This window comes from Manis pentadactyla, chromosome 14 (genome assembly GCF_030020395.1).
Source record: "Manis pentadactyla isolate mManPen7 chromosome 14, mManPen7.hap1, whole genome shotgun sequence".
In the NCBI taxonomy this organism is placed as follows: Eukaryota; Metazoa; Chordata; class Mammalia; order Pholidota; family Manidae; genus Manis; species Manis pentadactyla.
In genome coordinates this window covers 64,609,425-64,634,035 of record NC_080032.1, presented here as the reverse complement: position 1 = coordinate 64,634,035, position 24,611 = coordinate 64,609,425, and the positions used below count along the sequence as shown (strand labels likewise).

At 47.2% G+C, this 24,611-nt stretch overlaps 3 protein-coding genes and 1 non-coding gene across 4 annotated transcripts in view; 3 read left to right on the top strand and 1 right to left on the bottom strand.

The window, feature by feature from the left end:
* LPCAT3 (lysophosphatidylcholine acyltransferase 3) overlaps nt 1-14,249 on the top strand; it is a 31,689-nt gene extending 17,440 nt beyond the window's left edge. The window contains exons 2-13 of the mRNA XM_036909973.2: nt 8,364-8,471; nt 9,004-9,110; nt 9,666-9,759; nt 9,885-9,922; nt 10,324-10,502; nt 11,197-11,305; nt 12,047-12,133; nt 12,245-12,411; nt 12,989-13,136; nt 13,215-13,373; nt 13,480-13,608; nt 13,852-14,249. Of these exons, the coding sequence (XP_036765868.1) occupies nt 8,364-8,471; nt 9,004-9,110; nt 9,666-9,759; nt 9,885-9,922; nt 10,324-10,502; nt 11,197-11,305; nt 12,047-12,133; nt 12,245-12,411; nt 12,989-13,136; nt 13,215-13,373; nt 13,480-13,596 (1,313 nt within the window). The 3' untranslated portion in view covers nt 13,597-13,608; nt 13,852-14,249. The remainder of the gene's footprint in view (nt 1-8,363; nt 8,472-9,003; nt 9,111-9,665; nt 9,760-9,884; nt 9,923-10,323; nt 10,503-11,196; nt 11,306-12,046; nt 12,134-12,244; nt 12,412-12,988; nt 13,137-13,214; nt 13,374-13,479; nt 13,609-13,851) is intronic.
* A 229-nt stretch (nt 14,250-14,478) lies between these two features.
* EMG1 (EMG1 N1-specific pseudouridine methyltransferase) lies at nt 14,479-19,518 on the bottom strand. The gene is made up of 6 exons (XM_036909975.2): nt 19,267-19,518; nt 15,971-16,072; nt 15,721-15,862; nt 15,317-15,375; nt 15,090-15,239; nt 14,479-14,753 (listed from the first exon to the last, which is right to left on the bottom strand). The coding sequence occupies exons 1-6, from the start codon at nt 19,432-19,434 to the stop codon at nt 14,640-14,642; spliced, it is 735 nt and encodes a 244-aa protein (XP_036765870.2). The 5' UTR covers nt 19,435-19,518; the 3' UTR covers nt 14,479-14,639.
* Nucleotides 19,519-19,667: 149 nt separating this feature from the next.
* PHB2 (prohibitin 2) lies at nt 19,668-24,294 on the top strand. Its single transcript, XM_057492564.1, has 8 exons — nt 19,668-19,952; nt 20,114-20,198; nt 20,495-20,574; nt 21,379-21,563; nt 22,014-22,143; nt 22,244-22,347; nt 22,762-22,839; nt 23,180-24,294. The coding sequence occupies exons 1-8, from the start codon at nt 19,826-19,828 to the stop codon at nt 23,258-23,260; spliced, it is 870 nt and encodes a 289-aa protein (XP_057348547.1). The 5' UTR covers nt 19,668-19,825; the 3' UTR covers nt 23,261-24,294.
* Nucleotides 22,407-22,672, top strand: LOC118924892 (small nucleolar RNA U89). The gene has a single exon (XR_005029780.1). It is a non-coding gene; the product is annotated as a small nucleolar RNA U89 (small nucleolar RNA).
* Nucleotides 24,295-24,611: the final 317 nt, after the last annotated feature.

Here is a 24,611-nt window from a genome sequence, read left to right as displayed (position 1 = left end):
GAAAGAGTAGTAAGTGCTGAGAGAAAAATAAAGCAGAGGAGAGCAGGAAGTGCGTGCTGGGGACTGATGAGGGGGAAGTGTGTGCAGTTTCAGTTACAGTGGTCAGGGAAGTCCTCCCCGGTAAGGTGACATCTTAGGAAAGACCTGAAGTGCAGGAGGGACATGAGCTTGTCTGTGGAAAGAGCATTCCAGGCAAGGAGCCTACCAATGTGAAAACTTCAGCTGGAGCCGTCTGGTATTCCAGGAAGGGAGAGCTCTGTGGCTGGGGCAGAGCAGTGGGGACAGAGGAGTCGGGGGGAGGGGGGGACAGATCGTATGTGTTCCTGTTGGGTTGTGGCTTTTGCTTTCCAAGGGCTTTGAACTGAGGAATGGCGCTGATCCAACTTGGGTTATAATAGAATCCCTCCCTCCGATGCTGTGTTAAGGGCAGCCTGAAGGGAGGCCAGAGCAGGAGTGGCGAGATTAGTCAGGAGGCCACTACAGTAATACAGGCCAGATGTGTTGACTTGGACCAGGGGAAGAAGTAGTCAGATTCTGGGCTTATTGTAAAGGTGGAGCAGACAGCATTTGCTGACTGACTGGGCTGAGGGTGGGAGGGAGGGAGATCAAGAATGATGGCAAAGTTACAGGGTTTCAGTCTTGAGTGAACAGAGGGGTAAGTCTCTATTTGCTGAAATGGAGAAGGCTAGGGAGGAGCAGGCTTAGGGAGGGAGGTTTGTCAGCAGTTCATTTTCAACCTGTTAAATGAAAGATACCCATTAGGATTGTGTCTACTGGAGGTGTTGTGTAAGCTATACCAAGTGTTCAGGGGAGAGGTCTAGGCTAGAGATGAAAATTTGGAAACATTAGCACATGGATGGTATTTAAAGCCATGTGACTGGATGAGATTGCTGAGCACTTCACTGTTAAAGCAGAGGTGAAGCAATCTCATATTTATTGAGCATCTCCTATGTGCCAGGCCTAATGCATGAATCCTAAACTAGATAATACTTTCACTGATGAAACTGAAGACCCAAAAAAAAAACAAAAACAAAAACTGAGTTAATCAGCCAGCCTGGGGTGACAGCTGGTAGGTAGCAGAACAGGGATTCAAGCTGAGATTGGCCTTAACTCTATAAAGTCTGTGTTCTTCTAACCATCCAAGGCCTTAATTTAACAGTACACTGCATTATAGAAAAAGTGCTCTTGACAAGCCATAATCAGTACCCTTATAAAACAAATATGCTATGGCTTTTCTTCTGAAATGCAGATAGAAGGGAAATGCCTTAGTCATTTGACTGTCCCAGGAAACAAGATTTGATTAAGAAATTCTGATACCTACTTGCCCCAGAATTTCTCAGATAAGGCCTGCTTTCCTTCCTCTTTTATGTGTGTATATAACTTTGTGACCACTTACTGAATATTAGCACTGTGCTACCTTATACGCATTATCTCCTTTAGTCCTCACAGCAACTCCCTGATGCAGGTACTATTTTTACAGATGAGAAAACTGACACCCAAGATCAAACAGTTATGAAGTGTCAATTACTGTTGGTCAGTCAGTCAAAAAATACAGGATAGTATGCTACGGGAGAGCCGAAGACATAGGAGGCCTTTAGGAAAAGAGATGGTGAACATACAAAAATTTTAATACAAAACAAAAATGTAAGGAGTGGCATGTTGTAGTGTAAAATGGTTTGCCAAACGAGTGTTTAGTCCTAAGTGCCATGGGTTTAAGGCATGAGTCCCTGCTACCCCAGATATCACTGTGGTTGGAGATGGCCTTAGAGACCCATACAGCTTGAACTGGGTTTTCAAGAATGGTTAGGATTTCACTTGCTGGAGGGTTGGTTGGAGAAAGTATTCCATGCAAAGGGATTGGCATGAACTAAGTTAAGGGCTAGAGACACAAGGCACAAGATATTTGGGCAAAAACTAGCAGATCCATTTCAGCTGAACCAGGGAAATGGAAGCTTTAACTAGAAATGTAGTTTGGAAGATAGGCTTTGAATCTGAGGCTTCGGGACTGGAACCCTGTTGGGTAGTCAGTTGGGAATCATTGATGGTTTCTGAGCAGGAGTTGAAGAAGAGCACTGGTGTAGGATTGCTGAAAGTAGGAAGCTGCAGGAGGTCAGGTCGGAGGTCACTGCAGGAGTTTAAGGTGAGTGCTTGAGGACCTTAACTGCCAGTGAGGCTCAGGAAGAAAAGGGAAATGGCCATGAACCTAAGAGACACTAAAAAGGAGGAATCAACAGGATTTGGTGACTAGATACAGGGAACCAACAAAGGGAAGAGGCGAGGACACCATGAGGCTTTTGCATGTGGTTGTGTGGCCTGGAGAGTAGTAACGCCATTAGTTAAAAAAGAAGCCAAGAGAAGGCTGATGTAGGAGGGAAGTCATATTTTAGTTACATGGTTTGAGATGGTATGAAATACCAAACGGAATATTTCCAGCCAGGAAGTAGGAAGTGTGGGACTGCAACTTGAGAAATTAGGGATAAAGATGTCACTTTGTTTTTGGCATAAATATCCTATTAAGTACATCTATTAAGTCGACAGAGTTTGCAAAGAAACAATGTAGAACAGTAGAAGGCCGAGACTGAATCCTAGAGGTCAGCCATACTTAGGAGCCAGAAAAAAGCCTTCAGCAAAAGAGACAGATTGGTACAATCTGATCAAATTGCAGTTGGCCCCACCCTTTGCCAAAGTAAGCACTGACAGAGTAAACATTTAGGAACTTCAGTAGCAGTTTGACAGTACCACATCATCCAAGCCTGTGAATACTTTACAAAAGTATTGGGTCACAACAGGTGGGAAATTTCTTAAAAAACTGGCTGGGAAGTGCTGGGTTAGAGGGTGGAGAACCATGAGAGCCACTCCTAAGTGTATACCCTAAGAGAACTGAGAACATGTTCACACAAAAACTTGCACATGAATGTTCATAATACCCAAAAAGCAGAAACCACCCAAATGTCCATCAACTGATGAATGGATAAGCAAAATGGGGTCTATCTGTACAAAGCAATATTAATCAACCATAAAAAAAGAATGAAGCACTGAGAAATGCTGTAACATCAATGAACCTTGAAAGCATGTTAAGTGAAATAAGCCAGATACGAAAGGCCATGTATTGTATGATTCCACTTATATGAAATACCCAAAATAGGCAACTCCATTGAGACAGAATAAGCCGGTGATGGCAGGGTCTAGGGTGAATGGAGAGCGACTGTCAACAAGTGTGAGGTTCCCTTGGGGGTGATGAGAACATTTGGAATTCAATAGCAGGATGGTTGTACAACCTTGTGAATATACGGGAAACCACTGAACTCTATACTTCAAAATGGTGAATTTTATGGTATGTGAATTATATCTTAAGAGGAAAAAAAACAGGGAGACTGTATCTCAAAACCAATGAAAGATAAACTTTTAAAAGAAAAATAAAAATAGGCCAGTGGTGGAAACTAGGGGGAAGAAAAGTGTGTAGGACTTGGGCATTATGAGAAGGAAGATTAAACCAAAACATGATTCCATGTGTCAGCACTTTACAGAGGGGTGGGTCCCTGAGAACCTCAGCATTATTTCCATAGTAGTGCTAAGATACTGGTTCCCTTTTTCACTGTTGACATTTGCAGTGGCGGTGCAAAAGCATTGGTGGGCAAGGCTGCTGGGGCCTCAGCACGAGTCAAGGCAGGAGTACCAGGTGGCACCAGCAGTCACTGCATTCTTCACTGCCCTGTGCTCACAGTCCAAAAAAAGCCCCCATAAAAACATAAGATTCAGAAACAGCTTGTAGGAGAATACATTCCAAAAGATGGCACATCTCTGAAAGGGTGACAGGGCAGACCTTCTCCAAAGCCTGCTGAGCTGAGCAGCAGCCAAGAGCAAGGTTGGTGTTTACACACTCAAATTCAGCCCCGGTTGTCACAGTAACTCTGCCGGCACAGTTCCTTCTTCTCTTTGCGGCTTCATTCCAGGCTTTGCTGTTCTCTGTTGTATAATCTTAATGTGCCTGGTAATCTGCCTGCTGCATTCTTTCTGTTTTTCAGCCAACTGCTCCATCTTCTTATCATGTGTGTAGCAATGTGCATTAATACTTCACCCACCTGTGTGGAATGACAACCTCCACTCCCCCAGAGCCACCTGAAAATAGGAGAGAGGAGAAAGGGCCTTGAGCGGCCAGGGCACATGTCAGCAGGGCTATGATCACTAAGACTATAAGGAAAGCCCCCAAGGCCCTCATTCTCATCTTTTTTTAACACACCTTTAAAACAAAGTTATGGTTTCTAAGGCCTGCAGTAAGTTAAAAGCAGGGAAAGGAACTATTCTTGGCAGGCACCTGAACACTCAAGAAGTGATTGTTGGTCCCTGAATAGCAAAGAAGAGGACATAAAAGCTCTAAGAAACAAACACAAGAACTCAAGAATACAGGACGGTATGGGCCCAGTTAGGGTCAGACTGAACCGTTATATACACCTCCACACATCCTAAAGCCATCTTGACTTTACTCTAGAATAATCATGACCCAGCTCACCAAGGAAATGTTAAAATTATATTCACCTTAAGGAGGCAGAGTGATGCATGTTCTGTTTCTTAATTTCAAGCATTGCAAATGGTTAAGGGTTTTAGTGCTTAAAGAGAGAAGCTCTTAACCATCCAGAACTTATTTCTCAGCATTCTAGATAATGAAGATCTACTCTATTTATTATTTCTCTTCATTTGTTTACCCTGCCACATCTCTGACATCAAATGTGATTCCCACTCTTCCAACACCAAACGCAATGGTGTATTTTTCCCCTACATGTATGTATAACAATAACAATATTATATGCAGCAGTAATAGTATTGTAACTCCATTCGGGTTCCTGGGCCCAATTCCAATGTGTGTAAGTGTGTGGGAGGGGGTCTTCCCACACATACTGACACCAGGCAATTCTCAAGCACCAGCAGGATGTTACAGAGCTCAACTCAATTCTGATGTTATCTACCCGGAGACAGCACACCTAATGGGCAGAGGAGCTGAACAGACAGTTCTCCAAAGAAGAAATTCAGATGGCCAACAGACACATGAAAAGATGCTCTACATCACTAGTCATAAGAGAAATGCAAATAATTAAAACCACAATGAGATATCACCTCACACCAGTAAGGATCGCCACCATCCAAAAGACAAACAACAACAAATGTTGGCGAGGTTGTGGAGAAAGGGGAACCCTCCTACACTACTGATGGGAATGTAAATTAATTCAACCATTGTAGAAAGCAGTGTGGAGGTTCCTCAAAAAGCTCAAAATAGAAATACCATTTGACCCACGAATTCCACTCCTAGGAATTTACCCTAAGAATGCAGCAGCCCAGTTTGAAAAAGACATATGCACCCCGATGTTTATCACAGCACTATTTACAATAGCCAAGAATGGAAACAACCTAAGTGTCCATCAGTAGATAAATGGATAAAGAAGATGTAGTACATATAAACAATGGAATATTATTCAGCCATAAGAAGAAAACAAATCCTACCATTTGCAACAACATGGATGGAGCTAGAGGGTATTATGCTCAGTGAAATAAGCCAGGCGGAGAAAGACAAGTACCAAATGATCTCACTCATATGTGGAGTATAAGAACAAAGGAAAACTGAAGGAACAAAACAGCAGCAGAATCACAGAAGCCAAGAAAGGACTAACAGTTACCAAAGGAAAAGGGACTGGGGAGGATGGGTGGGAAAGGAGGGAGAAGGGCAAGGGGAGAAGAAAGGGGGCCTCACGATTAGCATGTATAATGTGGGGGGGGCATGGGGAGGGCTGTGCAACACAGAGAAGACAAGTTGTGATTCTACAGCATCTTACTATGCTGATGGACAGTGACTGTAATGGGGTTTGTGGGGGGAACTTGGTGAAGGGGGAAGCCTAGTAAACATAATGTTCTGCATGTAATTGTAGATTACTGATAACAAAATAAAAAAGAAAGAGCTCTGTCCTACAAGACTGCCCTCCACCCACCACAGCCAGACGCTGGTCACAAGCCCCAGGCAATTACCTGTGCTTCTGACCCACAGGCTATACACTGGAGGTTCCCACAACCTCCCCCTTAGGTTCAATTAATTTGCTAGAACTGCTCACATTACTGAGGAAAACACTTGTTTACCAGTGTAATAAAGGACACAAGTTAACAGCCAGATGAGCAGAGACACAGGGCAAGGTCCTGAATAAAGGAGCTTCTATCCTCGGGGAGCTTGGGACCTGGCACAGTGGCACGTGGAGGTGTTCTGGCTCCCCAAGCATAGAAGCCCTCTCCGGCCAGGAAGCAGGATCCAGCCTAGCAGAGCAGGCAGGGCAGAGCAGACAGCGAGGGACCTCTTCTCATGGGTTTTGTGAGGGCTTCATTACATAGTCGTGATTGACTGAATTATTGGCCATTGCCTGATCGAGCCTCCAGTCCCTGCCCATGGGCGGGGATCCAAAAGTCTGTCATTAACATGACAAGATACCCATTTCACCTATAGGCTCTGCAGTGGTTTCCGGAACTGGATAAAGATCAAATATACCTGGGAAATACATATTTGGTCATAAGAATGACCAAATCTGTATTTCTTATAACTCTTATCACAACCCCTATTCCTAAAACATTAAAAATAAGAAGCAAAAGACTTAAGGCAGTCAGGTCTCATTCTGTACACTTTCTAGTACCTGGCTGCGGTTCTTAGCAATACTTGCTGCTCACCTGGTGTTCCATCCCTGCCAGGTTCCTGCCCATGTGAGGCATGTGAGACTTGCTCCTGTTCCTTGGCTCATAGATGTCTCGCTTTCCCTTGAGCTAATAATCCTATACAGGCTCATCTCAGCTAGCCAGAGATTATTTGCCACCTTTATATGCCACCTCCTTCCTCATTATATGTTCTATAAACAATACCTAGCACATAGTGGGCATTTAATAAATACTTGTTGAATGGATGAAAGAGTAACCCACAGGATAGCTATAAAATTAACTACTTGAATGAAGCTTTAAGTTTGTTGACGAGCCTAGTCCATGGTGAGAAAAGCAATCAAGAGAACAGCCAATCCTGGCACCGAGAAGATCGAATGGTTAATATACACTGTTGTGTGAAAATACTAGATTATATAAGTACACGGTCTGTGATCATATTAATAAAAAGGATGGGAAAAAGGACTAGAAGGACATAAACTGCTATATGACATGATTATCCATTTATTTATTCACTTAATAAATAACTGAACACTTCCTTTGTGTATGACTCTTCTGAACATTGCAGAGTTGACCAAACTCACGACTAAATTGCCAGTTAACTGCTACTTAAAATTTAAGAGCAAGAATGCACTGATGGACAGTGACTGCATTGGGGTATGGGTGGGGACTTGATAATATGGGTAAATATAGTAACCACATTGTTTTTTCATGTGAAACCTTCATAAGAGTATATATCAATCATACCTTAATAAAAAATTAAAAAAACAAATTCAAAAGCAAGAAATGCAGCAACCTTAAACCATGACCAGGAGCACTAATTATGCAATGACAGGATAGGTAAAATCCTTACAAACACAGTAGGGATTCCAGTTTTCCACATGTGCACTACTGCAGGGGGCATGTCGCCAAGCACAGGAGCCAGACTTCTTGAGAGAACACTGAATGTGAGTCTTTAGTAAAACCAGGGAGCACACTAATTTTAGTTTAGAAATACCAAAGTTTATCAGCCCTTTTTAATTCAGCAAGAAACCCTTGGCCGAGCACAATCACTTCATAGCCCATCAGGAGATCCCCTTGTAGACCACTCCTGGCCCCGGGAGCATACCATGAATCATGGCTTTAGAAGACATTGTTCCAGAATACCAAAATGGATTTATAAATTGGTTGATTCCCACATCTCAGTGTGTAAGGAGTATCTACATGTATTTTGTAACTGCTGTATGACTGTATGCAGTCAGCAATCCCAGTCTGTAGCCTGGTGTCAATTTATGTTTATCCTCTTAATAATTTGACTGATCATACTCTGCTAGCAGGACAAGCAATGAAATCATAATAGCTCATAAAGGTTTTGGGGCATAGTTGGGTGCCCTCAATTCCTCACATCATTTAAGAAAAGCACGAGAAAATTCTTAGCAATATTTAATAGGCTACAAATGAAACCTTGGGACTTAGGACTCAGTTTTGTTTTGCCTCAATATAAAATAAATGTCTTCAGTTTTAAATTTGTATTTACAAAGAGACCTTTGACTCTTAGAGATACTGTTAGTGTCTTCTGCGTTGACATCCACGTAAGGTATGTTTTTCCTCACTAGGCTGGGTTTCATGCCAGATGAACTTCCAAACCTAAACTGGAAGGACACCAGGTACCAGTAACCCTCCTCTGATCTCTCCCCCTCTAGGATACCCCTTGGCTCTGTTTTATCGACATTACCTTTTCTACAAGGACAGCTACCTCATCCATCTCTTCCACACCTTCACGGGCCTCTCAATTGCTTATTTTAACTTTGGTGAGTGAACTGAGGTTAGCAGCGGCACGGGGAAGGGACAGACTTGAGCAAAATTTCCTGGAGAGAATGTAATGCCCAGGGAGGTTCCCATACTTTGCTTGCAAAGACAGGGGCTATAGGGACAGAAACACAGCTTAACTTTGCCCTTCATGTACATTCGTCTCCCAGGAAAAACATTTTGAGAGTGGTTGCCATTGCCAGACCCCATCAGCAGAGAGGCATCATTTTCTCTGCTGTGGCTATTACGGGGTGACAGACTGAAGCAGTCGCTACAGGAGCAGCCCTTAGCGCAAACATTCAGAAATACAGTATCTCCCTGACAATCCCTTATATTTATACAACTAATTACCACCCTTCCTCCAAAACATGAGGCCATTTTGAAAAAATATCCTAATACCAAAGTTTTTTCTTTATATGTTCTCTTTGTGCTTAGAAGTCTCAGGAAGGGTGGGTGGGAATGCAAAAAACAAAAACAAAACAAAAAAACAAAACCTAGCTAAAATTTGCTATTTTCTCTCTTCTCTGCATCCAGGAAACCAGCTCTACCACTCCCTGCTATGTATTGTGCTTCAGTTCCTCATCCTTCGACTAATGGGCCGCACCATCACTGCCGTCCTCACCACCTTTTTCTTCCAGATGGTAACCGCCTTGCCCTCGGCAGCTCAGGTTGTAGCGGACAGCAGCTGGGAGTAGGGGGCAGCGGTGTGGAGAGAGAGGGCAGTGAACTGGGTGATCCCATTTTTTTCTCGCCTCTCCCACAACTTAGCAGTGTGACTGTGGGTAGGTCGCTTTTCACAGGCCACTGGAGTTTCATCTGCAGATCTCAGTGGTAACACTTCACTTGCCTCAAGGAAGGCACCCACTAATCCTCTGCATAGGACTATGCCCTTCAAGTTCCTCGACTGACCAGGACTAGCCTGGCTTCCCATGAGGGCAATCAGTGAAAGGCAAGGCAGCAAGTCAACTTAGAGCTGCAGGATCTAAGCATCTCAGTGCTCAGCTTAGCCCTCCTTTTGCTGAGAAACCTTGAGCAAATCTCTTTCCCCTTTGCAGTTCAGATTCCCAATTTATAGCAACTTCTTAAAGCCTTTAAGGATGAGACCAGGGGAAGGATAAATAAAAAAATACTGTGGAGTTCAGAGCAAGGAGAAAATAAACAGTAGTGATGGTAGAATAACACTTCACCTCTCCTAGGCCTACCTTCTTGCTGGATATTATTACACAGCCACAGGCAACTATGATATCAAGTGGACAATGCCACACTGTGTCCTGACCCTGAAGCTGATCGGTGAGTGGTGGTCACTGCCTCCGCACACCAGCTCGCCCCCCCGACCTTGAGCCCACTCGGGGCTCTCCTGGCCACACCCTCCGTGTCCTCTCCCCTCCTCTACCCGCACTTCTCTCTCTGCTCAGGTTTGGCTGTTGACTACTTTGATGGAGGGAAAGACCAGGTAAGTGCCCTTCCCTCCACAGAGAGGTTAAGGAATTTAACCAGAGAGATGGAGAAAGGCCGTTGTTACCAAAGGCCTGGACCGAGTGTCAGGGCAGAGCTCCCTCCTCCTCTCCAGCCTGTGGTCTCCCTTTCAGATAGCACTGAGCGAGGATCAGCAAATCTAATGTGATTGGATCCAGCTCTTGCACAAAGTCCAGAGATCAGTGCCAGCAAGGCATCTGGAAAAGCCACAGCAGGAACTGCTGCTGAGCTGCCCTGTGAAGCAGCTACTTTCTGCATATCATCCCCTCAAAGAGGAAGAATCCCAGTTCAGTGGGGCACAAGGGAGGCGAGCACTAAAACTGGCTCTTGGGCGGGATTCAAGGCTATCCTGAACCATTCATTCTCTTCTCGGCATAGAATTCCTTGTCCTCTGAGCAACAGAAATATGCCATTCGGGGTGTCCCCTCCCTGCTGGAAGTTGCTGGTTTCGCCTACTTCTATGGAGCCTTCTTGGTAGGGCCACAGTTCTCAATGAACCACTACATGAAGTTGGTGCAGGGGCAGCTGACTGACGTCCCAGGGAAGATACCAAACAGGTAATTGCCCCTCTTGGTCTAGACCCCTCTATAGGTGTCTGACCCAATTCAGAGCCACTTCTGAAGTAACCGTCCTGAAGGCCAGCCCTGGCTGCCTTCTCCAGCATGGCCCGGCTCACAGGCGTGCTGCACAGGCTGCGGCTGTCCTGATGGGCCCTCCCTACCTGCTCGCTGTGGGTAGTGGGCCCTTTCCAGCCTAGGTTACTACGTTCTGACCCTGTAGTACAGATGTAAAAAGTCACTTTTACGCCACAGGATTTTGCCTGAACCAGACATGTCTCTCCCTATAAAGCCCATTTTCTCAGTTAAAAGAAAACAGATTGTTAAATATATAAAAATGTATTTCACAGTGGAAAAATGTAGAAGTTACCAGAAAAATCCCTTCACTGAGAGCTCACTCAGCCTGTGTTGGAGCATCCGTTCAACTGGGATGGGAAGGAGCAGATTCAAAATCAGTTTTTGTCATCTCCTCCACATGGGGTTTTCAGGCTCTCAGCCACACTGCTGCCCACGGCCCTTCCTTCCCTGTGCCCCTGAGACGCCTTTCCCCGAGAGCGGACGAGGCCTTCGGGCAGCAAGCTGCTCGTCCCACTCCAGAGGGATGGCCACACTCTGAAACACGCTCCACAATTTAAGTGCAGAGGGTTGAAGGGCTGCACCTCTGCCCATCATGACCCAGCTTGTCCCTTTCCAGCGTCGTCCCTGCTCTCAAGCGTCTGAGTCTGGGCCTTGTCTACCTAGTGGGCTACACTCTGCTCAGCCCCCACATCACAGAAGACTATCTCCTCACTGAGGACTATGAAGTGAGTGCTTCCGAAAGCAGCAGCTTTATGTTCTTAAATGTATCAGAGCTAGAAAATGGACAGGCAAGGGTCCCTGTAGATATTCAAGAAGGGGGTGATACCATCTACAAATGCATGTTGGTTTTGCTCTAGATCTGTGAGCGTTGGTGTCAGTGCCAGCCGGGCCGGGACATGTTCACCAGCCAGCATTGAACGACCTTCGCGGGCACAGGGCTGTGCCAGGTGCACTGTAGCACCCCTTTCCTCCCCAGGAGCAGCTCCTGGCTTGCTTTGTTACAGCCAAGGGGCTCCTTGGTGCACAGCAGCTTCTGGTCCTCTCCAGCCTGTTTTCTTCTCTTGATAGATTGGGGGCTTCTAGGGAATTCAAAAACCAAGGGAGGGGGAAGTGCTGGCTTTTGCTCCTGCCCAGCTGAAAGGCTTGCAACAGTTCCATACGCACTCTGGGTAGGTTTATCTCCTTCAATTAACATTGAACATGGATGTGTAACAGTCCCTCAGTGCCTAGGGTTCCAAATATTCAGTACCTTAGGAGCAGAGTTAAAGACATTGCTGTTTCTGGGACTTTCCCAAGAAAAGGTGAATGGATGTTCCCCGGGCTCCCTGCTTGTTCCTCCTAGCCTGTCATAAGGCAGTTCCACAGACTGTCAGGTGGACATGGAATAGGCAGCCACACGTTTGGAAAGGAAGTTTGCCTTGCCTGGGTGGTATCCATCCCTGATGTACATGTTCTTTCTTCTCAAGAACCGCCTTTTCTGGTTCCGTTGCTTGTACATGCTGCTCTGGGGCAAGTTTGTGCTGTACAAATACGTCACCTGTTGGCTGGTCACAGTAAGTAGAAAAGATAAAGCAGGGTTGTTTTTCAACAAGCTGTGTGGGGGCTCGGGCAGATAGGCAGCGAGAGGGCAGCAAGAGCCCCTAACTGCGTTGTCCCTCCGCCAGGAAGGAGTGTGCATTTTGACGGGGCTGGGCTTCAATGACTTTGAAGCCAGTGGAAAGGCCAGGTGGGATGCCTGTGCTAACATGAAGGTGTGGCTCTTTGAAACAACCCCCCGCTTCACTGGCACCATCGCCTCTTTCAACATCAACACTAATGCCTGGGTGGCCCGGTAAGCCCGTTGGGTTGGAGGCAGGGTCTGGGCCAGGCTCCTTCCTTCTGCTGCTTTCCCAGATTTGAAGGCAGGGCTGTATTCTGTCACCACTGTCCATCTTTCCCCACTTTGGGTAGAACCTCCTGTCATTCTCACACACACCCACATACTTTCCCTACCCCCCTGCCCCCAAAAACCATTCCTGTTCTATTTGAAAAACAAAAGCAAGATTTTAAGTGCCTTGAGTCCCTGGTCTCAATCCCAGCCCTGCCACCACTCTCCTGTTCTCTGCTGCCCTGTGTATACACATCTTATTTGTGCTCCCCACCTCAGCTGCAGGCACTCAGGTGTCACCTGGTGTGTGCAGTGGCTGCACAAGGACCAGCCAAGCCTTAGGTCTGTTTTCTGACGTGAGTCAACTGCACCGGCTTGCATCTCTACAGTTAATCAGATGGCACCACCTCCCTTACCCTGGGTGGCCCAGACGGGAGCCAGCCACTACCCCTGCACCCCTCAGAGTGCTGAGGGCTGGAGGCAGAATGGTGGGAATGCAGGGCCTGATCTGAGGCCCCTTCTTACCCATCCTTTTCTCTAGTTACTTCTTTAAACGACTCAAGTTCCTTGGAAATAAAGTATTATCCCAAGGTCTCTCGTTGCTCTTCTTGGCCCTCTGGCACGGCCTGCACTCAGGATACCTGGTCTGCTTCCAGATGGAATTCCTCATTGTTATCGTGGAAAGACAGGTAGGCCGTAAGGGTGGGGGGTAAAAGGGGACTATGAGAGGGGAAAAACACTGAGGCCCCCCCCTGCTTCCTCCCCAGGCGGCCAGCCTAATCCGAGACAGCCCAACTCTGAGCAACCTGGCTTCCATCACTGCCCTACAGCCCATCTACTATTTGGTGCAGCAGACCATCCACTGGCTCTTCATGGGTTACTCGATGACTGCCTTCTGCCTCTTCACTTGGGACAAATGGTTTAAGGTGAGGGAGGGCCTGCAGGCAAGGATGGGAGGGCCCCACTGAGACGGATCTCAGGCCGCAAGAGCCATTCGAGCCCCTTGTCTACCTCAGTGGTGTCTCTCCACAGGTATATAAATCCATCCATTTTCTTGGCCACGTCTTCTTCTTGAGCCTACTATTCATATTGCCTTACATTCGCAAAGTGATGGTGCCAAGAAAGGAGAAGTTAAAGAAAATGGAATAATCTGCTTCCCTGGTAAGTAAAATCAATTTGCCTTTAGCTACACTGCGAACTACCAGTTTACAGAATACAGCAACAGACTGCAGGGTGGGGGACACTAATGGAAATTTGGGGTGAGTCTCAAGGTGGCCTGGCTTCTAGGAAACACAGTATGGGGCACTGACCACTCAGGCCTGCCGGGAAGCAGCTGCATCACTATAAACCAGGGACTGGCAGGCGTGACGGGCCAGCCTGACAGTCAGATCTCTCCTCTCGCAGGTGGCCTAGAGCGGGACTGTGCAGGAACAGCTCATCTCCCTTTTCACAGCACTCCATCGCCTCAGAGCACAGAACACAGAGGAGTGGAAAGACAGGGTACCCCTTGGGGTGCCTCTGTTGCCAGCCAAGTCTTCATCTGGGGCCAAAGGGGACACTCTCATGGGAGGAGTTAGAGGGGCCCACGTCTCCCCTCCAGGCTCCCCCGTGCACGTTGCCTTATCTCTCCCCTACAGCCAGGAATCTTGTTTTTCTTCTGCCAATTTACTATGATTGTATATGTGCCCCTGCCACCACCCCCCCCATGGGGGGGAAGGGAGGGGTACAAGGCCCCGCCTGCTCCACTTTTTCTACCTTGGAACTGTACCAGATAAAGTCACTTCTGTTTGTTCAGTTTTTCACTGCTAGCATTCCTGGCTGCTTTCTTTCAGGCGAGTTCTCCATGCTTGCCATGGCTGAAACAGCCAGACTGTCTCCTGTAAAGCCCGGTGATCTTCAGAACTTTGGAGCCAAACTACAAATGCTGTGACCTCACATCTTTCCATGAAGTCTGAGGAGAACAATCAGTTTACCCCACTAGATAACTACTAAGTTTAGGAATGCACAGACAAGTATTTACAAACACGTGTGTCCAAGAACAGTATTTATAGGATAAACAAAGAGCAATTGTACAGCCTCAGCTTCCCTGAACTCCACAGTCTCAGGGCAGGAAGGTCCTCTTCTGGCAGTGAGTTGAAAGCGGAGTCAAGGGATGCAATGTCGACAGTCTGTTTCAGAACAAGGTTCTACTGTCAGATGACCCCCCACACTTCTTCAAAGGCTGTGGTAAGTTTTGCACAGGTGAGGGCAGCAGAAAGGGGGTAGTTGCTGATGGACACCATCTTCTCTGTATACTCCACATTGACCTAGAGAGAGAATAATTCTGTCAGCTGGCTCTGCCATTGTTACAGGTTCAACCCTCTTTAGGGCAGGAAAATCAGGGTTGAGCTTGTATTTCACAGTGCTGTTTAATATCAGATTTGTATAAAGGATAAAGAAGGTCCCAGCTTTCACTATCACTAATACGCCAGCAGTCCCCAGAGGATGCACCTGGGGCAGGATATGGAACCCTCAATTGTCTCCCAGTTTTGATATTATTTCCCAACTTACAAGGAAAAGCACCGCCAAAATGTTAACTGCTCTCTGAATTCTGTACTAAGCTTCAGCTCTATGAAGAATCGAGGAGTGAGCCTTGACCTTACCTTGCCATGGGCAAAGGCCCCAACCACAAAAACAATAGGGTCACTGCTGGGCACCAACTCTCGTACGTCACTGACAACTGAGATGGAAAAAGAAGTTCCGATTTTCATACACCCAACTGGGAAGTGATCTGACACTGGATTCTTAATTACCTAAAGGAAAAGAGAACAGTCAGACCCCAAAACATTCTCAGAACTGCACCTCCAGCCAGTAGGAGTCAATACCTCACCTTCAAGAGCTTCTGGGGGCCATCAGCTGCCCGAACACTGAGTTTGTGTAAAAGCTGAACTAGAGGGAGAAAAAAACAGTTCAGAGCTAGGTGAAGACCCCACTTTTGCCCAGTAATCTAACCAGAAAACCCCATGGGTAAGGTGAGCTCCATGTAGCTCTTGCATCCCCACTATACTCCTAAAATGTTACAAGCAAGCAGTTGTCAAGCACGTGACTAGTTGTACAGCAATGAGTTCACTCAGCCAGGAACCCACACAGGCTTTACCCCACATGGGAAGAAAATAATCCCCCTCCCCCCGCTTAAAAACTCCACGTCATTTATACCTTTCCTCTTCCTCCCTTCACCACTGCCAAGTTTGTTCTAAATTTTCCATTCTAAGTTTTAAGTGCTAAAGTTCTCACCCATGAGGCCACAAAAACGGTCAAAGGTTCTGGGAATTCGGGTCTGGGGGTTTACTTCAATCAGTACATTCTTCTGTGTGTGAATATAAACCTGCAGCAAGCCAGCTCGGTTCAGGGGACTGTCCATCAGCATCAGTAAACTCTGGGGGAGGCAGAAACCAAGGCCGAGGTAAGACTGAAAAAGTCACATGCAGCTGCCTTACCCTCCATCAGAGGCTCAAGGGGGTGGGAGCTGTATCCCTGGAGTTACCTGGTGAGCTATGTCTGGTCTCACTTCCCCCGGGTCCCGTCCATTCTTCAACAACACAGACTTGTGCTTATCACAGTTCAGTAATTCGTACGTCTTCCCTACCTAAAGAATAGGCAATATGACAGAAAGCAACATAAGCTGCTTTGCCCTAGCCAACATCGTGGTCCCCAAGCCATCATCATCATCTGGAAACTTGGTAGGCAAATTCTTGGCCCTCTTCACATCCCTGAACCAGACACTCGGTGGGGAGGGGGGCAGCAAGCCCGTCAGGGAACCACTGTGCGGTATTTACTCCTCCCCTCCCCCTGTAACTGATCTCAGAGGGAAAAAAAAGGGAGGGTACAACCCATAATTTCAAATGCTCTAAACAGGATTTAATTCTAAAACCCGTGGCTCTTAGGCAAAGCCAGTGAGGGATTCTGGAACCAGGCAAGAGTAATGTTAGTGAGCAAGGCTGAATGCTTGTTCATCACAGGAACATGTATTCCCTGGGCAAAATATACAAGGTCACTACCCTCAGTTTGCTTATAACAAACACTAAGTGAAGAACTGCAAACCTGGACAGGAAGAAGTATGAAAAAACTAATGATGCAGGAGGTAGTTTAATCAAGGAAGGCTTTTCTCAGAAGTAAAACTGAGAAGGATGTTCCCAGTTTCAAGATGCAGGAGCAAAGGTCTGGTCTGAACAGAACAAGAAGGCAGAAATGTGAAGAAAGAACATGATGCTGAAAAAGTGAGAACTGAGACACTGACAGGCAGTGATTATAATTGAAACTGCCTCGTGAACTGCAGAATCCTCAAGTACCAAGCACAAGAGCCAGAAATATTTCTGGAAGAACGGGCAGGAGAATGAGTGAGGAATACTATCCTGGCAACTCTGTCCTGGAAAGCAGCAGCTAGAAGTTTGATACTAAAGCTATAGCTAGATATTTTCTATAGCAACTAAAAGAGGTAACTGCAACTTGCAATTTGGAATTCTAAGGAGCATTACAGTGGTCAGCAAAAAGTCTGAAAAAGTACAGATACAGGTTCTGAAAAGCTAAGTTTCTATTTAGCAATAGAACATTTGTATGTCTGGCCACATCTTAAGGTACATGACTGCAAAAAGTTTGGGGGGAAAGACATGTAGATTTTGAAACTGATTGAATAATTGAAATAAGATTGTCACAGAGAGTAAAGCATAGAGAAAGAAGAAAAGACCAAGAACTAAGCATAGAGAAAGAACAAAAGACCAAGAACTAAGAAATTTCACACAATCCCCTGGGATACTCTTGTTTATAGAAGAAAAAGAAGCTCTTGAATAGAAGAATCCGGTTCCAACCGATTAGATACAACCAGGGCTTTTGTTCTTTTAATAAGGTAGAATAGGAAACAAGTACTTCACATGTTTAAGGTTTATGAAACTTTTAATTAGTTTCATGTAGTCTGGCTCACAATATAATTTTTTTGTTGTAGGTTCTGGTTAATAAGCTTCAAAGCCACTAACTAGAATAATCAGGATGAACACCATGTGTATTCATGTTCTGTAATAAGTATTAGCGATATAAGAAAAAAAAATTGTTAAACGTGATTCTCTGCCCGCATAGTCTTCTAGAGGAGGAGACAAATGGTAAACAACCACATGAATATTTAACTGAATTGTGATAAACATCATGAAGCCAAAGTAAATGATTCATTAAAGAATTGTAACAGGAGGACCTGATTTATACCAGGAAGGGAGTCATTTCTATGAGAAAGCAACATAAGTAAAATTTAACCTAATAATTGAAGAATGAGCAGCATAACAGACTCAGTAATTGTTAAATGAACATTAAGTAGGAATTAATGAAGCAAAGAGCTGAGTGAAGGAAGCTTCCAGTTAGAGACCATTATGTGCAATGACCTAAAGGTGTTAGAGAGCTTAGTGCTTTCAAAGAGCTTAAAGAAGGCCAATGAGACTGGAGTATAAGAAATAAATGGGAGAGAGCAGGCCTGGATGAAGCTGGCAGAAGCAAGACATACCAGCACGAGGAAGGCTCAACATAACAAAAGATACAGAAGATTTCAACCAGCTATGACGTCTATCACCCTTGGAATACCATTAATGGTAACTTGGCCTAAATTCTTCCAGAGCATGCTCTAGGAATTTTAATTTGGCCATGACATTTTCAATTTCTTAATAAGTTGAAATCAGTAACCTGGAATCAGTAACAATAATAACTAACTCCAAGTGACAGGCATTATTATTCTAAACCCTTTACACATATTAACTCCTTTAATCCAAGAGCCCAATAAGGTAGGTACTACTGTTGTTCCATGGAACATATGAATAAAGAAGTGACTAAGTGACATTCAGAATTAACAAGTGAGAAAAACAGGCAACTAAGTGAGGATGTATATAACCTATAATTAGGTCAGAGATATCAATTACAAAAAAAAAAGGAAACCTGATTAGCTGGTCACTTTAAAAAAGGGTTTCTAGACTGCAAGCTTAATAAAGTGCCACAGTAGTTGAGGAAGGAAAGATGACATTACTATGGAAATGTACTACCTTTAAAGAACTTTCACACAATCCCCTGTGTGCTTCACAGTTACAGTATTAACCCCACTATACAAACTGAGAATAAATTTGTTTTCTCAAGACCACACAGTTAAAGACTAAGATCCAAGATTAAAATCCAGAACTGACTTCTAAACCAGCGCTATTTCTTCTGGGCCTATTCATTGAACAAGTTTAGCTCTAAAAGATGAGAAACAAGAAAGAGGAATGAGAATATGAGAATACTGCACAATTTTGAAGATGGAAATTTCTGGATTTACGTGGGAAAAGAGTTGAATTGATAGGTAAAAGTAAAAATGTTAAAAGTATTAAATGATGATCTGATCCAGTGTTTCAAAGCGGAGAGTCACACAGAGGATGGTGACAGTAGGCACCTTTTAACCAAATAAGTCCTTATGAATAAAAGAGTGAGCAGACTAAGCTACAGTAACTACCTTTCTCCTTTGCCAGTAACTTGTCTTGGGACGTGGGACTACAAGATAGACAAAACTCTTCTCCCCTTAGATAACTTTATACCACAGAATGCTGGTAAATCAATTGGAAGCAAGGCCGTGAGAGCTGAAATGGGATTCAAGAGAAGAAACCGAGAACTTCCAATCCAACACATTAAACAAAGAAACAGTCAACTGCACCACTCTCCTTCCAAAAGCATATTTCACCTTTCTGCTTTCTCCATTCACTTTGAGCCCCCCGCTCTCATTCCACGGAATCCTACCCTATCAATCTACTACTACTCCACTTGCTTGTCCCATACTACCTTGACTGTTTCCAGACTGGCCCCTTCCAGAACCACAATGAGCCTACGGCCTCCGATCTTGCTTCCTGCCCCGAGTCGGGGCCGCTTAGGCGCCACAGGATCCCAGCCCTGTCCCTGCTCCCCACCGCGCCCCTCACGAGGTTGGAACCCAGCACTAGGCGCAGCCATCTTAAACCGAACCGGAAGTCGTGTAACGTCTTTAAATTAGGACCTCGCGCACGCCCCAATCGCAAGGGTCCTTCCGGCTGCCATTTTGAAAGTGGGCGTTTGGTAAGGGCGGTGACTTGCTGTCTGGTACAACCGAAGCCTCTCTGGGAGGTCCGTGTTCCAGAACGGGGCGGGTACTTCCGTATGCGTAATTCCTATGCGCGAAATTCAGGTCCGCAGCGGGCGGGGTAAGGGGGCGGGAAGAAAGGAGTACACTTCCGGTGCCCTTTCTCCCGCGAGTGCCTCCTGCCCTGGACCCTCGTGTGAAGGGTGTGATCCCTAAAGTGGAGTAGGGTAGAGGCGGGCCGGCACCCACTTCTGGCCTCTGGTGCCGCCAGCCTCACCATCGGACATGGCCCAGAACTTGAAAGACTTAGCGGGACGCCTGCCCTCCGGGCCCCGCGGCATGGGCACGGCGCTGAAGCTGCTGCTGGGGGCCGGCGCCGTAGCCTACGGCGTTCGCGAGTCCGTGTTCACCGGTGAGCAACCTCCCCCGCTCTCCGGACTCCACCTGCCCCTCCCGAGACCCCTGCCCAGGCCCGTCGGTCCCTGCGCTCACCCAGCCACTAATCCGCCCCACAAGGGACTAGCACGTACTCTGAGCAGCGACCCGGCCTCATCCCCACCCTTCTCCCCACAGTGGAAGGCGGGCACAGGGCCATTTTCTTTAATCGGATCGGTGGCGTGCAGCAGGACACCATTCTGGCTGAGGGCCTCCACTTCAGGTAATGGCGGGCAGCGCAGACTGACCCTGACCCTTCACCCTTGAACACCTACCCACCACCACCAGTGGCTGTAGTAGGATTGTCAACAGGATTCAGCGCTGCTCTTTCCCTTCTCACTCCATCTCCCAGGACAATGGGTGCTGCCCAAAATGACAGCAGCGCATAAAATGCTCTCCACAGGAAGACGAGCATTTTGTCCCTTGTCATTAAGGGGAACAGATCAAGAAACACGTGGTGAGGGGGAAACTAGTGAAACTGCAGTCTCCTAATACCTACACCTGTTTCCTCCGCTCCAGGATCCCTTGGTTCCAGTACCCTATCATCTATGACATTCGGGCCAGACCCCGAAAAATTTCCTCCCCCACAGGCTCCAAAGGTAGGTCTGGGCACTTGGGAGTCACTGTCTCTTGGGCCTCAGTTTCCACATCTGCAAAAGGACTGTAAGTCTCTGTTACTGAGGTTGATGCAGAACATTCTGGACACACTGCACCTTTTGATTAACTGTCCCTCCCCCATAACAAACTCAGAGCATTGTTTGTCCTTTGTCTTATTCACTGCCAAGATCAAAGCCTTGCTTTAAAGCCTTCTCTTCCTTCATCTGCTTGACTTACTAATTGTGTCCATAGTTCACCCTGTCCTGGGGGAACCTGGCCCAACTCCGCAGGTGCACTTGTTCCCTTCCAGACCATACCTGGAAGCCATGCCTTTGAGATTCCCCAGACCTCTTCCTCTCTCTCTCTCTCATGCACACACACAGTCATGTACACCCTGAGGCAAGTGGCTCACCTGAGACTACATTTTTTATACTGTTCTTAGTGCAAGTCACTTAACATTCACTCAACCCTAGACCCTGAGAATAAAGGATTCATAAAACACTACCCTGCCCTTAATTCCTTACAGTATAGTAAAGGAAACAGACACAGCATGCCAGCACCTGCAGTAGAGATTGCACACAGTTCACTGGCACACAGAGAGGTCACCTCCACTGGTGGAGGGGGTGTGCGTGGGGAAAATTTCACAGTGCATGAGTGTGTGTTTGGTCTGTGCTGAGTTGCATCTTGTCCAGCTGACTACCTTAGAGGGAAGTGCGGGGAAGAGAAAACCAGTAAATTAAGGGTGTCTGGCTGTGGCCAGATGAGGCCCCGTGGCCTTGACCAGCCCCTGCTGATGTTACCCTTAGACCTACAGATGGTGAACATCTCCCTGCGGGTGCTGTCTCGACCCAATGCCCAGGAGCTTCCCAGCATGTACCAGCGCCTAGGGCTTGACTACGAGGAGCGAGTGTTGCCATCCATTGTCAACGAGGTGCTCAAGAGTGTGGTGGCCAAGTTCAACGCCTCACAGCTGATCACCCAGCGGGCCCAGGTTTACCTCCAGCTCCCATCACCATCTGTGTCATGTCGGCATTTCCCTCCTGGACCCAAGGCACTGGGTGTTAGGAAAGGCAGCTCATTAGAAGAGGGTTGTGACTAGTTTTCTTCCTAAAAGCTGAATTGATGGCCACTGGGGGGAACTGGGAGAGCCAAGACTGTAATTCAGTAGCAGTCAGTGTTAGGAAGCATGGAGGAAACAGCAGTCCCACGGGGCATGCTGTATTTGAGGGAGTGGAAGAAAGGGAGTCAGTGTGACCTGCTGGAAAGATCAGACCCAGTCCTTTCCAACTCAGGTGTTCTAGTGAGGAACTAAAAATTAGGGTGCTTTCGGCTGTCTTCAGGAGCTGTGCTGCTCGGATGGCACAGCAACCTGCCTGCCTGCCTTTTAGTCATCCAGTCCCCCAGACCACCTCTCCTCTCCTCTCCTCACCGTGTCCCCCAGGTGTCCCTCTTGATCCGACGGGAACTGACAGAGAGGGCCAAGGACTTCAGCCTTATCCTGGACGACGTTGCCATCACAGAGCTCAGCTTTAGCCGCGAGTACACAGCTGCTGTAGAAGCCAAACAAGTGGGTGAGTTACAAAAGGAGTAGGTGAAGGCTCCCAAGAATGCAGGAAGTGCAGTGGGGTTCCTGATGCCCCACATCTGTGACCCCCTGCTCTCCCACCACAGCCCAGCAGGAGGCCCAGCGGGCCCAGTTCTTGGTGGAAAAAGCAAAGCAGGAACAGCGGCAGAAGATAGTGCAGGCCGAGGGAGAGGCAGAGGCCGCCAGGATGATATCCTTTTGCCAGAGAGAGCTTAGCCCAGTGCTGGCACTCCACCTTCCCCTCCTGGGCCGGCTGATGAGACCAAGGCGAATGCGACCCCGTGTCTGTGATGCTGAGCCCCCTGGGGGTAGAGGTTTTGAATGGGATCTGAAATCTTAGTGAGGGTGCCTGAGGCCTGGTTCCTCACTGTAAGACAGATCGACATTGCTGCTGGCCTCACCTCCACTTGTGCTGCTGCCTGCAGTTCCTGGCAGCTGCAAGCAGGGGGGCCCACAGGTGGGGGACCAAAGTAGGACTGGGCACGGGCCATCTGGGCGCAACCTTGGATCTGACGGCCCAGAGGAGGGCTGGAGTGAGAGGAAGAGTAAGGCTAGGGCCAGTGGTGGAGACCTAGCCTTGTGTGAACCCTTAACCCCTGCTCACCTTGGAGAAGCACTGGGCAAGAACCCTGGCTACATCAAGCTGCGCAAGATCCGAGCAGCTCAGAACATCTCCAAGACGGTGAGCATGGGAGCCTGGCAGCGCTCATGCGGCTGCTTGAGTGAAAGTTCTCAGTTAAAGCACATTGAAGTGAGGAAATTAGAATCTTGCTTGGTCAGGTTTTACTCAGACTGGCATCTCTGACACTTCTCCCCCATCAAAAATGGTCTCTCTGGGCTCCCTGACCTTTTGTTCATGCCCCCATTACTAACACAGCACAGTGCTTGCTGCTCTCCATCCTGTGTGAGGGCAGAGCTGTGTCCCTGCTCCTGACCCACAGATGTCCTTCGGTGTTACTGGATTGCAGGCACAGGAATGGAGGTCGCCTTTGCCTAACACATCTTTCTTCCCCTGCCCGTAGATTGCCACATCCCAGAATCGTATCTATCTCACTGCTGACAACCTTGTGCTAAACCTACAGGATGAAAGTTTCACCCGGTGAGAGACGTGACCTACAGTGGTTCATCACAAACGACAGGGCCTGGGTCTGGTCACGGGCTCTGGAGCCTGTCACCAGTTTGTTTGCTTGACCCTGGAAAGACATGTTTCTCTGAACCAAGGTTTTTTAAAGTGGGTGGTTGACAATTCCTAACTTGAATCTCACAGGATTAATTTTATAAGATAAAATAGGATTATTCAGATAAAAAAGCATTTAAATAGTAAAGTTTTGTCTAACTGAAAAGTGAAAGATGATAGTGTACTCAGGAGCCCTAAAATTGCTGCCCTGGGGCCATGGAAGGATGCTAGGAAAGGAGTGGTGGGAACTGGCAGTGGCTAAGCAAACCAAAGGCTAAAATCCTGGCTTTCCAACCCATTTGTTTCTCTCTTGGGAGTAAAGGAGGTTTGAGGGCTGGGTGGGGCCTGAAGCTGTCAATCACATGTGCGCTTCTCTTTTCTTCCTGTTTGCTGTTCACCTGGCCGCCTGGCGCCCACAGGGGCAGGTAAGGTTGATGCATGTTTACTTCCATGGGGTCTTGCAGTTCATCTCCAAGTACCTGCCTCCTCTCCCCCACACAAACCGGCAGTCTGGGAAGAGAGCTGAGGAGGGAGTTCCTGAGCTGCTCTGCTTCTGATTTGTGTCCCCTAATGTCATCACTTCGTCTCAATTCTACAGTGACAGCCTTATCAAGAGCAAGAAATGAGCCTGGTGACCAAGAACTCCACCCCCAGAGAAGTGGATCTCTTTTCTCCCCTGGTTTTTGAGGAGCCAGCCTGAGCCTGGAGTCCGGCACACCCCCACCCCATCCCCAGCGTCATGTGATGGCCCCTCTGCGTCAGTCCTCCCAACCCTGCTAGGATGAATGAAGACTAACTGATTTTCAGGGGAATGCCTTTCTTCCTCCCCGTGTTGGCCAGGGTTATTGGGACCGTGTGTAATTTCTAAGTGATTTCCTGCAGTGCTGGTTCCTCCCTCTTTGGGAGGCAGTAGCCACCATCCCCGGGATTCTCAATAAATTTTTATTACTCAAGCTTAAATGAAGGCCTCACGTGTCTGAGCGGGGTTGGGGAGGCACGCATGCGCACGCCCACGCTGCGCTCCTGAGTCGGCCTGTGTATCTGCCAGCAGGGGGCGCAAAGACTCCGCAGGGGACAGTTGAGCAAGAGTTAAGGGCTGGGCTCTGCTCTCACCCTGGAAGCCCACCCAGCAAGGCCCTCGATCACTTCTGACGCCCAGCTGCACCCTTCACCCTACCCTCCATTTTAACTAAATCGCCCCCTTTATCAACATCTCTTTCTATAAGGCTGGAGTAACTGTGGCTCTGCTGAGCTAAATCAAAAATCTGATGACCCCA